Source organism: Acanthochromis polyacanthus, chromosome 1 (assembly GCF_021347895.1).
Source record: "Acanthochromis polyacanthus isolate Apoly-LR-REF ecotype Palm Island chromosome 1, KAUST_Apoly_ChrSc, whole genome shotgun sequence".
Taxonomy (NCBI): Eukaryota; Metazoa; Chordata; class Actinopteri; family Pomacentridae; genus Acanthochromis; species Acanthochromis polyacanthus.
Window position 1 is genome coordinate 29127143 of NC_067113.1, and position 14479 is coordinate 29141621.

The following is a 14479-nucleotide window of genomic DNA, read 5'->3' on the forward strand; positions in this document are numbered from 1 at the left end:
TCTGCTTGAGGCCCCTTGTGGACTGGATGAATTGTGGATTTGGACAGCCCTCAGCACTCCTGGACTTCCCGTGAACGCGCCCGCAAAGTCCGCGAGTTCGCAAGTGCGGTGAAGTCCAGAGATTTGGATTCAACCTGGGTTTCTGTGTATTTACAGCTGTTGAAGGGGTTTTATTAGCAAAAAAAAAAAAAAAACAGATTTAATGAGATGATTTACAAAAAAAAAGAAATCACTTAACTGCAAGGTAATGTGGGCTTTACCATTTTACTAATGAGGTAACATGTTAAGAAAGCAGCTGTATTAGATTGTATCTTTCAAATAGGAGGACGGAGCTGCAGGATAAACAACAAAACAACAGGATTTCTGTCTGTTCAGAGCAGTTAAATAGGTTTTATTAACTTAAAATACCAGGTAAAGTGAAAATAAATATCACTTGCATTTGAGACTGCAAGGTAGCTCATGTGTTTCCACTTCAACAAAGGAATAATATATTAAAAATCTGTTATATTTTTGTCATTTTGTACATGATTTTCTTTTAAATTATTAATGTAATTAGCTGTGGTACCCTGCAATAACAGTAAGACTAAGGCAAACAAATTTCTAGTCTGTTATAGTTTTTGGGAAAGCCATTTATGAGCATTTTATGGTCTGTAAATCAAAATTCAAAAACATTATCCTTTATTGTAACCCAAAGTTTCCTTCTCTTACTTGCTTAGATCCCCAGAAAGACAGTTTACGACCAACTAAACCACATCCTGGTGTCTGATAACCATCTTCCTGACAGCATCATCCTCATCAACACGTCAGACTGGCAGGGCCAGGTAAGAAACAGACCGAGAATACGCTTCCTTATGTGTCCTTTACTGAATTTTAAATGGTTTTTGGACATTTAACCTCACTTTGTTGTGGTGTGTAGTGTGTAAATATGGCTGTTTTTCATTGTTTAAAAAGATTTTGACGGGATAAAAGTCAAACTAATTGCTAGTAATTTAAGAAATTGCGCAACTAAAGTCTTAAATATTTTTTCATGCTTGTCATAAATGGTGACATTAGGGTCTTAACTCCATTTGATCGCTTTTTATTTGTTAAATCATCCATCAGTTTTCTGCCATGCATCTAGATCCAGATGATGATTATATTAGTATTGATTATTGTTGTGTACAGATGAGAATTACTGACAAAAATCTGAGTCAAATGTCAATAAATTCATGTATCTAATAAATGGTTGTAACTCTATCTTGGCTTTCCTTCATTCTTTGACCAGTGTGGCCATATAAAGGGTTTTAAATTACTCTCTGTGCCTATTACACAGCTCCATCAGGCCTTAAATTTAATTTGGTACACCCTGCAGAAACTCTGAATCACCGGAAATGGCTCACAGTCTGCAGATATTTCCTGTAAAAAGCCGCACAGACTCTGGGAAGTTTAGCAGACATAAAATTTTACAATGCCTAAAGGATGTGTTTATATTGAAGTCACTGAACGTTCTTTTTTTTTTCTTTTCCTCTCAGTATCTGTCCGACATGCTGCAGAACCACCATCTGCCGGTGGTCTGCACCTGCACCACGGCCGACATCCAGGCTGCGTTCAACACCATCGTCTCCCGCATACAGAGATTGTGAGTCTGACAACAAATGTGTGTCACACCTGAAAGCACACACCTCCAGGCTGACGCAGTGTGTTGTGGTGTGAAGTCTGCAGCTGTTCTTTCTCTTTTAGTTGCAACTGTAACTCCCAGACGCCAATTCCCATAAAGATCGCGGTGGCCGGAGCTCAGCATTACCTCAGCGCCGTTCTGAGGCTCTTTGTGGACCATCTTTCCCACAAGACCCCAGACTGGCTCGGCTACATGAGGTTCCTCATCATCCCTCTAGGTCGGTGACCAGTGTGATGTTGTTTTTGATTTAATTGTGTTATGTCCCTCCTGTCGTTCTGCAGGTCAAAATGACCCGTTTTAAAGTTTGAAAATGTAGAAAAAAAATATTTTCGCAATGAAAACTTCCACATTTTCAACATTTTTTTGGGACATTTTAGAACATTTTTTTGGTGGAAATAAAGAAATGTTAAAAAAAATGTTTCTTCAATCACATTCGGCGAATTTCGTTGGATTTTGATTAATTTTTTTCCGAATGTTCTTAAAGAAAATGTTAGAAGTTTTACCGATGTATATGTAATCACTTTAGACATTTTTAGCAAATTTTTTTGGAAGATTTTTATAATTTTTTTTGAAAATATTTACAATTTTTATTTTTTTGTTTTTAAATTTTTATTTCTTGCCAAATTTGTGGATTTAAAAAAAACTTTAAAGGGAAATTTTTAAGGAATTTTTGGAATTTTATTCCTGAAGATTTTGCAATTTTTTTAAAATTTGGAGAATGTTTTTGCTGAATTTTTGGATTTTTTTCAGAGAAAGGAACAATATGGTGCCTATAAATGAAGACAGCAGGATGGATGTTTGGACTTATGGTTGCATGTGTGTTATTTTTTCACATTAGTTCTATTATTATGATAATTAAATTGCTTTAAATGTTGCATTCTGCACATTTAAAACTCCATTTGTCTACTTTTCTGTGTTGTTTTGATTTAATTCAGGTGCACATCCCGTCTCCAAATATCTCGGCACTATTGACTATCGATACAATAGTTTGTTCCAAGATGCTGCCTGGAGGGATTTGTTCCACAAACCAGAGGCTCCTGTTGTTGGTGAGCTGTTATGGCACCCATTCATTCATAATTTAACCCTTTGAACCCTTAAACCCACCTACGAGTTTCAAAGACATGCTCTCTTTTTACAAAATCACCAAAGTTACATCATTTATCAGAGCTATAAATGGTAGAAATGGAAAGAATTGTCTACTTTTCAACATTCTTGCCCCAACATCATGTTCTTCTACATCTCTATTTTTCAAAAATTGGCCAAACATTAATGGTTTGCATCAGATCCTGTAAAAAAAACAACAACAAAACCAACCAAGAGGCCGTTAGTGACTCGGCTGCAACCAGAAAACCCATGGCTAAAATTCAGTGACTTTTCAGCTGAACTGCAGGCAGTGTTTATACAGAACATATAGGAGGTAAGTATGGAAAGAAATTAGACCGACATGGAGCAAAATTAAACTTATTTGATCCATAAAATAAAGGTGGCATGGTTCAAAAATGTTAAACAAAGGAGCAAGTTGTTGGAAGATACATTCAGCATCTTTTTACAGCCGATATGCAGAGTAGTGTTTGTCGAGGTTTTAAATATGTAAATAATTAAATATCTTTAATGTGAAAAGGCACCATTTTTATATTAATAATACCCATTGGCACTACAGGTAGATCCCAGTTTTGTTAATTTGCAAAATGAATAATTAAAGAAATTCAACTTTTGTTTTTTTTTCTTTTATCTGATTTATGGACAGAAGGCATCTTGTAGTTCTCTCTACTTCTAGTAATGGTTGTTGTGTTTCCATAGAGGTGCAAGACTATGTATCGCGGTGCAAAATGAGCCCACAGTGAGTAAAAATGTTGGGAAGCATTGTGGCAAAGGGCCACCATGAGAAAGTGTTCTGTGGTGCTTAAAGGCATTATGGAGGATGTTTTTGTTGTTTAATTTGTCTGATTCACATAAAATGAATATACTGACCTTTAGTGGACTTGTATGTATGGTTTCTAAAAGAATAAAAAATAAAAAAAAATAACTGTGGACATGGCAGGACCTGAAAAACATCAGCCAATCATTGCGCTCGGACCGAGGCGTTTGGTTTGCTCCCTTTCCTGTCAATCAAAAATCTTCCGGCTCAGGCCTAGTTACGTAGGTTACGTACGCCTTGGACTTACGTGTTTTGTGTATGTGTTGCTTTGGTATAGCTTCGTAGTTAGCTGGAGACTTGTTTTGCTCATCTTTTTTGACATAATGGCAGATAAAGATCCAGGGGGACCCAGCCGTTAAAGAAAGTCATATTTTGAGGTCAGAGAAAATAAAAGACAACTGGATCGCGAGAATGCAAAAACAAAAGCGATTATTGGCGAGTCATTTGGGCGATGGCGTCAGCTCAAGCAACAAATGGACCTAAAGACAGATGCCTTGGTTACTAAATTCCTTCTGGACAGGTAAAATGTATTATTGTATTATACTGCAGGCAACTTCACGAGTCCTACGATAGTTTCTGGAGGGGGGCGTTTCTTCGTAAATGTTAAGAGGGGGGAGGTTAGAGGGGGGGTGAGGGAGAGGTTGTATGTGCGCATGCTACGTTCAAAGTCGTAGGAAATTAAATCTCCTCTAATGCCTTTAATGCCTCCCGACCAGAGCTGTTCGTACAGCAACACAGAGGATCCAGGGGCTAAAGGGGCTTTTAGACAACATCTACTACTGTGAAAGCTGCTTGTTTTTGCTGCAAAGTTCCAGAATTTCTTTTTTAGATTTCACCTGAAAACATGAAAATTAGATTTCATATGTTTGCTGATTGTGTATTTACATATCTAGCACTGATGGACTCTTCTCTTCCTGTGCAGCCCAGGAGAACCCAGACGTCGTGTCGAGGGTAACTCAGTACATGGTCGGAGCTAACGGAGCTCACCAGCTGCCCATCGCTGAGGCCATGCTCACCTACAAACAGAAGAGGTAGGATTGTTTCTCAGGATTTCACCCTCTTTTAGTAACAGACACGAGAGAATCTCCTACAGATTGTTATCTCAGACCCACAAAGAGCTGAAATGTGATTTTGGTATCTATAAAGAAAAAGGGTTTAGTTCAGTCTCAGTGTTTCCTCTAACACATGCTGCTAATGCAGAGCTTCCAGCAGACTTTCAAAAGGGGATTGAAATGTTGCATAAAAGATAAATCTGCCAACAGTACACATTTAAACCAGTTAACAATAGCTGGCCTTTCAAAGCATTTAATTTCTGACATTTTTGGACTTTATTTACAAATGCAGACAAATATACATGCACCAATAGTACATACAGTGATGGAATAAAGTTTTCAGACACCCAGTACATTTGCATCTATATTGCATTAAGAATCACTCTTAGGTCTGCAAACACAATTTATTTTAGTATGATCGCAGCCGTAATACTAAACAAATTCTTATAAAAAAAGCCATTAAAAGCTTAAAATTTTTTGGTTCTATAAGAATAAGAAATTTTGAGTATTGGGTCATTTTGATTGAATTCGGTTTTGTTCGTTTTTCTTGTAAATTATAAACCAAAACAATATAACTTGTGTTTGTTTGTGTTTGTCTGTCTTTGCAGCCACACCTTTTGAAATGCAAAAAAGATTTTTCTACAAAATATTTCATGATAATATTTCAGACTGTGTAAAATTTTAAGGGTGTCCAAAATCTTTATTTTTCCGCCACTGTCTATCGGTGCCCAGTAGTACAGCAAATTAAACACATACAGTTGGATATTGTAACAAGAGTTCGACCCAGTGCAGTGGGAATAAAATAAAGCAGTTCAATAAAAATGAAACTGGATTCAGTAAAGTTTGGCCTGAGTGTGATTTTTTTGTACCCTTAAAGAAAGGAAAAGATAGAGTAAAACTGGCAATTATCAACATTAAACTCACTGGCATTTTATAATCTTAACCCCTTTTTTAAAAAAAGAAAGATAAACTTTATTTTTCCCTCAATAAAATTCCATTACAGCTGCTGGGTACAGATAAGAAAAGTACAGGGCTTTATTTTCTAGTTTCCACCAGAATAGAAATATCTCTGAAAATCCTGAACTATTACATCAAAATCCCCCGCAGATGTGCAGTTTAATCATTAAAATGAATAAAACACACCTAAATAACTGCTAAAATGTGGTTTTGGCGATGCATTAGAGTGAAGCAGCTCTCCTGGTTTAATACCAACCTAAACAGGTTGCAGAAAGGCTGGATTTTGGTCTAAATCAGCAATCACAATTACAAAAAGAGCTGCATTATTATCTGAAACAAAGAGTAGCTGTGACATTTTCATTTCAGCCCCCTCTTGAAATAAACTGAGGTTAAAGTTTCACTAATGTCGTGGAGCTGCTGTGTCGGTGTGGGAGTCTGTCTTCTAAGCATCTCTGTCTTTCCATCACTGTGTGTGTGTGAATAACATGTTTTTATCCTTTTGTTGTATGTTTTCTTTCTTTGAAGGAAAAAGAGCTTTCATTTTGATTTTGCAGTAAGGTATTGTGGTCGGTTGAGTTCTCATGTAGCCCCGTGATTCATGCGCTTCTCTGTGTTTGCTGCTCTTTCCCCTCTTGAACCTTCTCGGCCTCTGATGGATCCTGACGCTTTAACAGCTGCTTCTAAATGTTTTTCTGCATCACACCAAGTTTTCATTCAGAAGTGAAGCTTTTTTTAGCAGCCGAGCACCGTCTGATGTCTGTCGAGACATTTGCCTTGTCGTTTTTATTGAAAAGAAATTGTGGTTTTGTTGCAAACAGTTTCCTCAATAACAGGAAAAGCAGAAAGTTCAGTTTTCTGTAAACGCTGTTCATTCAGGGTCGTGCAGTTCATGTCTGGCAGCATTTATTTTACCTCTTAAATGAAGTTAGCTTAATGTTTAAATCAGTCAAGTAAATCTATAATAATAAATAATGTTACTGGATCTTAACCTCTATATTTGAAATAGTCAGATAAATTAGTATAATTAATAATATCATAGAGCTTGAACTGTAATATTTGAATTAATAAAATTAATGCCTAAAATATTATTGAAGGGTCTTAGCCTTAGTATTTGAATTAGACAGGTTATAAATAATACTGTAGGGTCATAAAATTTGTATTTAAATTTAGTCAGATCAGTGTGTAAAATGTATAATATTGCATGGTTTAAATTCTAATACTTCAATTATTTAAATATATTAGAATAAATAACATTGTAAATTCTTAATCTTAAATAGATTACAGCAAAATTTATATAATTAATGATATGTATGCTCTTAGTCTTAGCATTTATGTTAGTCAGGTAAATTTATGTAATTAACAATACTGTACAATTTTAATTAAGCAAGTAAATGTATATAATAAATAACTTAGTATGATCTTAAAAAATAGTATTTAAATTAGCCAGGTTAATTCATACAATTATTAGTTTATTCTAATATTCAAATTAATCCACAACATTTGTATAATTAATGGTATTTTATGATGTTCATTTTAATATTTGAATTAATCTGGTAAGTTTGTGTAGCTAATGACATTGTAGAATGTTAAAGTTAGTCATGAGAATAATGAGGTTTATTTGTGTCATTTATGAAATTGTGCAATCAAAATCATAAATATTTAAAGTCGTCAGGTACATGTGCATAATAAGTACTTTATGGGGTCTTCGATTTAATATTTAAGTTAGTTTTGTAAATGTGTATTAATAATAATGTATAATTTTGACCTTAATATTTAAAAAGTGGTAGGTACGTTTGAAACATTATTTTTATTTTGCTATTATTATTTTTGCTTGACTAAAACCACAAATTGTCACTTTTAAATTCTGTTTTCATCCAGATTAAACTATTGGGAAGCTTAAGCATCCCTTTAAGCCAACAGCTCTTTCATTTATGCTGCATTTGGCCAACAGAAAGAAGCTTTTCTCACTTTTGACTCAGTTCATTCCCAGAGAAAACGTGCTGTTGAAGCTTCAGGAGACCAAATCCAACCAGTCCAGCTTTTTTTCTCTGTTTCTTCCTTCCTGCTGTTTCTCTTCATGAGCTCCTCCTCGTGCTTCTGGCCATCCATGTCTGTCTGTTATTTGTCCTGTTACATGTAGAAAACTTCATAACGATGCCTTCCTCCTCAATTGACATGTTTCGATGACATGTTTGGTTGAATCTGGTTGAATTTAGACGTATGATGATGCTACTTGGCCTGTGTTAAAATGATCTACTGCACATCTATGAGCATGTTTTAAAGCTAACGTGGCAGACATTTTGGCAGACGGTACTAGTTTAGTAAAATATCATTTATTACTAAATAGGTATTCAAGTAGGTTCCTGACAAAATGGATGTAATGTGGTTTTAATTCTGTGAAAAGGAGAGCAGGGAGACTGGAAATGTCCCTGAAAGCAAATCTGAACAAACACAAGCAGATATTCATTCATTATGTAAAACTTTGTTCTCTGTATTTGTAACTCTGAGCTCCCCTGCAGCCATAGTTTCATGTTATGAATAACTGTCTGTGTACTGACTCAAAGACTCTCGAGGTTACTCCTGCAAATAATTGGAATTCATGAGCTGAAAGCAAACTAATTCAACACTGTCTCTATTTTTCTCACAAGAAAATTATTAGGAAGATACTTAGAGGTTATGAACCCTTAAAGTGTTCAAAATAGCTTCAAAACTGTTAAAAAGCAGAAACAGAAAAGCATTAAGATGTATTAACCCGCTGAACCCCCAAACCTTTTGATTGATTTAAAAAAAAATGGCCATGAAACCATTTATCAGAACCAGAAACTGTAAAAACAGAACGATTTTGAACTTTCTGACGGCCCTTGAACTACTCATTTGTGCCATTCTGTTGGAAAACTAAGCTCAAAACTGTAATATTTCATCAAAATGACTTTATTCTACATGTCTTATTTAAAAATTAACCAGAAATGAATTATTTACTCAAACCAGATTCTGTAAAAAAAACTAGAAATTCTACATTTCTCTGTGCAAACATGAATTCACTGGTGACTCAGCTGCAACCAACAGTCACATGACAAAAATTCAAGAACTTCTTGGCTGAACTGCAGGCAGTGTTCACACGGAGCAGATAAGAGATACGTATGTCAAAAAATAAGAAATGTATGTCATAAAATATCTACAGTATATAGAATCAGTATTTGTAACACATAGAAAAACTTTTTTAAAAGTTGTGCATGTGCACTTTAAATTAACATAAAAATAAGTCAGCATAATAATTAAACTTTGTTGCTTTTTTAATATATTTGCTACGTTGCAGAGAAGACTTTTTTTGAGTTCTTTATTTTAAAATTTGCCAAAAGTTTATAATTTGCTGTGACCAAATTTTGTAAAAAAACTAAAAATCCTGCACTCCTCAGAGCAAAAATTGATTAATTAATGGCTCAGCTGTGACCAACAACGTGAGAAGAATTCAGGGACTTCTCGGCTGAACTGCAGGCTGTGCTGGAGAGCAGATTGGAGGCAGAACTATTTAAAAATGTAAGCTGTAATAAATATGTTGTATGTAGAGTCACCATTTTTTCAAGTATTGGAAACACTTGAAGACACTTGGAGAATGTTAAATCTCATTTCTTAATTTTTAGTAAGCAAGGAAATTAATCTTTTTGCTATATGTTTATGACTTATGGCATTATATGTTTTTTATATTGCACAAAAGACATTTTTGAGTTCTGTCTACTTCTGGCCGTGGTTGTGTTGTTTCCATGGAGGTACAGGAGTTTATACTGTGGTATAAAAATGTCAGACTATAGTGAATAAAAATGTGAAAAGAGCAAAAAATATGCCCAGAAACTGCTTGGAGTTCAGAGGATTAATGTAAAAAAAATAGAATATGGAGACACATTTTCATTGTATGTTTCTGTAAAAATGTCAGCTCAAACAAGGTTTTCTAATAATAAAGGAATGCAAATATTCATAGCAACATTTTCACATCCACTATAATGTACAGCAGTGCAAACCTTAACAAAATAAAAAGACTTGAAGGAGTTTTAGTCTGAAACATGCATGTCCATAATTCAGCTGTCCATTTACACGGGTCAACACGCATGTGCAACTTTTAACTAATTACATCACAACATTGAATCCAATCCGTGGATGATGGAACGACGTGTGCTCCGTCATGATCTCATCCAGACCAACGTGACATCGCTCACATACCAGGCAGACATCTGGCTTTCCTCTCTCTGGCTGCTCTGAAGCTGACTCCAGATTGTGTTGTGTTGTTGGGAAATCAAACTGTGACCTCCTGCAGACTGTCTTCTCTCTTTTATCTCCCCCCTCCTCTGTAGTCTCTCTGTTTCTTCCCTGGGGGGGCGATGGCAGGTTTCTTCAAGGCAAGAGCAACAACCTCTCACATCATCAGACGTCTTTTACATTTAGATCTAGAGCTCCATTCAGGCTATTTTTCCGGGCGTTGCCGGGAAAATAGTTCACACTGTAGAAGGCTTGTTGGGCGTAGCGATGCACCGCCGCTAACAGGTCGTGCATGGAACCGGAGAGGTTTTAGCCTTAGGTTGGTGCTCTTCCTTCTCGTCTGTGGTTGTAGTTGTTCCTCCTGATGGGTTTGCTGCCTCCTGAATGCTCTCCTGGCTCTGTGTCGGTGTGTCCAGAGGGTGTCAAACGGCTTTTATCGGGCCACGAATCGTCCAGTAGCTTGCATGTTTCTCTCTCTTGCTTCTCTGGCTACAATCAGAAGGGTGGAGTTAATGTGTCTTAGTGGAGGTTGCAGCATGTGCAGCTGGGCTTTGCATACTTTCTATGCAAAGGAAGACTTTTCCAGATGTGAAAATCATCAAAAGTCAACACGTAGAAGCCACTAATCAGTAGATGTGTTAGTGCTGTAATCTTTAGACTGTAATCTGAACGATCTTCTACTTCAGCCGCCTCTCTTTAGAATCAGTTAGATTTTTCATCTGTAGAAGTCCTCATTTCTCTAATTTCTGTGTTTACTTGTTACCTGAACTCTCTTTTGGGCTCTCCCACAGCCCCGACGAGGATTCCTGTCAGAAATTCATCCCTTTCATTGGAGTAAGTAGAAGTATTTCCCTAAATATTCACTGTGCTTTGGTTGATTCTTTTAGGATTTATGTGGCTGTTTGTAGTTTATGTTGTAAACTTGTCCCTGCTCTTTTGATTCTTCAGATGGTGAAAGTTGGCATCGTGGAGCAAACATCTGCTACATCAGGTAAACCACTGTTTGGGCACATTAACATTAAAAAACCACACACACAAGTGCTTCAGTTGACAACAAAGTTCAAAGAATTTTACTCTTTCCAGGTACTTATAATGCAGTCCTGAGACCCCTCAGCCAACCATTCGTACTCTGAGCCATGTGAGTTAGGGTTTAGAATAAATACCAGGATTTCCCCATCAGTCAGTTAGAAGAAGCATCGTCGGTGAATGTGGATGTTCTCAAGAACCAAAAAGAGAAATCCAGATGATTAAGAACACATGCAAACATGTTTAAAGAAACTGTTTTTTGCACTGGCTACATGTTAAGCCAACACGAAAGACTTTTAAATCTTCATCTGGCACTTTTATACTGTTAATCTATGAAGAATATGTGGTCATATTATAGCGCTAGAATTCTTTATACACGTAAATGTCTTCTGAAGGCATTGATTGTCGATTCAGAAAGTCTCAACAAATTGAAATTTTAGTGTTGAAAACATTGCAGTATTTGTTATATGTAATGTTTAACGTACAATGAAGCCCAAAATTACTCAACCTTGATATAATGTCTGGACACACCTTCTCATTCAGTGCTTTTATAAAATTCCTATTATTTTCTACATTGTAGATTAATTCTGAAGATAAACACTTTTTTGTTTGCAACATGATTCCATATGTATTCTTTTATAGTTTTGATATTTTCAGTCTTAATCTACAATGTATAAAATAATACAGATAAAAAAACCACTGAATGAGAAGATGTGCCCAAACTTATCTTAAGACTGGCAGTGTATATATAAAGGTAATAGATAAATGAGAAATCTGTCTAAACAAAAGGGCTGTATGTCCGAATTGTTTGTGATTAAGAAGACATTTTTGGGTCCAGAGGTGACACTGAGATCGAGGTTTGGATAGATTTGGACATCAGTTAAGCTCGATGCTGAGAAAACCTGAAATGAAAAGAGGAAAATCCAAACTGCTCATGATGCAGCACATATTGAAGAACACGTTTATTCTCAATAGCTTCATTAATACCTCATTTCCTTCCTCAGGAGACTCTGATGATGCCGCTCCTCTCAGCTCCTCCTTGTTGTCCTCCACACCTCCACAAGTATCTCCTGCTCTGAAGGAGGCGTCGCCCACACCGCCCTCCTCCCCCTCCGTCAACACCAGCTTCTGTGCTTACAGGTAACACGTGCCTGATCAGCCTTCTGTTTATTTTGTTTTGCTTGTGTTCCTGTAAAACACGACTCTATGTTTGAAGTTAGAGCATATTTTGGTTCATGGCAACAAAATTGTAATAAAAAGTGCATAGAATTTTGTCCAGTTTTTTTGGGAAATCAAAGCTTTTATGTTCGGAAACATTGATTTAGATCGTTCCTTTACACAATCTGACATTTCTCAAATGTTCCATATAATCTCCGACTACCTATTGTTTTTGTTCCAGTTTATTTATTTGATTTTAAGCAGAAAAAGCTAAATGGATAATCTGAAATACGAAACAGTTGAAATAATAAAAATAATACTAGACTTTTGTTTGAGGCAGTAAAATAATGCATTTATATACAACTGATACAATTACTTTGATTCATATTGTACAATGGGAAATTAATTAATGAGGTAAAAACTGTTTTTTTTTCATTTTATTTTGACTTTAAATAATTACATGGAAAAAATTGGTGTATTTGCTTTGTTTCATTTTGATGCACATGTATATAAAACAGAAATGTTGTCAATATTTTACACAACAAAAGTACATTTTACAAAAGTAGAAAATTGTTGATTCACCTTAAATAAGTAAATAAGACTGAAAAGGAAGCCAATGCTTATTATGCTGACATATGTGTAAACAGAATATTTAAGATAAATAAATCAATGAATAACGGTAAAATGTCAAAAATGACAAAACTATGTACATGTACATAAAGTACAATGTTAGACTACATTCTTATGCTTACATAGAACATTTTCTTTCAATATGTTCTTCTTAATTCGTCTGACTGTTTTGCACATTTTAAATTATGTTCAAGCTTTTTTCTCCATAAATTCAGCTCTTTAACAGAAATACATCTCTTTTCCATATTTATTCTGAATCTGTTTATCTTAATCATTTTTAGGCTGATAATCAATTTCTCTCATTTGAAACATGTTTTTTGTTGGAGTTTTTGAGTTACACTGCTGCTTTGTGCACATAACCTTATGTTTAATTTTTATTTGGTTTACATGATTTAAGCAAATGAATGTCTTTTTATACACAGTACTTTGTTTGCACTTACTTTTACACAGTACTTCTTATACTTCTTGTGTAGCATTTCTTATTTAGAATTTCTCAGATTTATATTTGTTGATTAATTCTTTGCTGTCTATTGTTGTTGCTACGTACTGCTCTCCATACACCAAGTCAAATTCCTTGTGTGTACTCACTTGGCAATCACAACTTTTCTGATTCTGATTCTATTGAATGTTTGCAGAACTTTTCTGAACCTTGGTGGGTTTTTTTCTGCAGTTCTGGCGGCCAGGCGGAGCTGATGGGGCTGCAGGTGGACTACTGGGTGGCTCCGACGGAAAGGAAGAAAGACGTGGAGAAGCGGGACTCTTCCTCCAAAAACACTCTGAAGTGCAATTTCCGCTCGCTGCAGGTCAGCCGGCTGCCACTGGGGGGCGCTGAGCCGAGCCCCCAGCCCACCATGTCCATGACGGTGGTGACCAAGGAGAAGAATAAGAAGGGTACGCTGTGCAGTATATTCTAATACTGAACGGTGTAATTCATAAGAATGTACATTTAAAGTCACTAAACCAAAAACATGTGGAAGAATCGCGTCCATTCTTTTGCAATCTGACCTCGAACGCTGCCCAAAAACAGGCCAAATGTCATCACACTTTAATCCACGCAGACCCAAGCCATTCTGAATCCCTCATTTGCTCACAGTGTGAATGTCTGTTGTTCCCTTCTGCCAGTCATGTTCCTGCCAAAAAAGAGCAAAGACAAGGAGGTGGAGTCCAAGAGTCAAGTGATTGAGGGCATCAGCCGCCTCATCTGCACTGCCAAGCACCAGCAGACCATGCTGAGAGGTAATTTCCAGCACAGACCTCCTGCCCTGGTTCGCTCGCCCTTTTCAGGCAATCTCAGATGGATCGCAGATGTTTTTTTTTATCCTCTAAACATGTCAGTAGTAGTTGACTCTTGCTAAAAATAAGAAACAACTGCTCTCATCTTAAACAAATGTTGATAAAAGATTAACATTTTGGTGCCTGTAGCAGAGAGTGCAGTCATTCATAGTTAAAATACAGTCATCCTAAAAAAACTCGTTTCATTTTTGATGAATCCTGGAAATATATAGTGTTTTTTGTGGTGCAGATGTTAAAAATACACCACATAAGAGCCTGACATAATATCTCTACATTGGGCCTCACATTTGGTTCTGTATTGGGTTTTTTTAGGGCTACTGTGTCAACAGTTAGCCAATTATACTGTTACCTTTGATTGTACTGTTGTTGGATTTGTCACATTTTTCAGCCTCATTAAGCCACAAACTCAACTTCATTTTGAATCAGCATGTGGTATAAAGTTGGAACCTATTGCCAGTTTCATACTAACAGGATGAAATATTTTATATTCTGTACATTTTTAGTACTGCATTACAGCAATTTAGCAGTCAAGATGTA

General features: G+C 36.1%; 1 protein-coding gene across 6 annotated transcripts in view; it reads left to right on the top strand.

The window, feature by feature from the left end:
* Nucleotides 1-14479, top strand: part of pacs2 (phosphofurin acidic cluster sorting protein 2) — a 109663-nt gene that overhangs the window by 90081 nt on the left and 5103 nt on the right. For 3 of the 6 annotated variants that reach the window (XM_022197099.2, XM_022197098.2, XM_051957304.1), the window contains exons 14-25: nt 717-821; nt 1512-1618; nt 1720-1874; nt 2593-2703; nt 4498-4606; nt 6110-6142; nt 9931-9975; nt 10627-10669; nt 10784-10826; nt 11866-12001; nt 13320-13540; nt 13772-13885. In XM_022197099.2, the coding sequence (XP_022052791.1) occupies nt 717-821; nt 1512-1618; nt 1720-1874; nt 2593-2703; nt 4498-4606; nt 6110-6142; nt 9931-9975; nt 10627-10669; nt 10784-10826; nt 11866-12001; nt 13320-13540; nt 13772-13885 (1222 nt within the window). The remainder of the gene's footprint in view (nt 1-716; nt 822-1511; nt 1619-1719; nt 1875-2592; nt 2704-4497; nt 4607-6109; nt 6143-9930; nt 9976-10626; nt 10670-10783; nt 10827-11865; nt 12002-13319; nt 13541-13771; nt 13886-14479) is intronic. The other 3 variants (XM_022197101.2, XM_022197100.2, XM_022197103.2) reach the window with 3 other exon arrangements.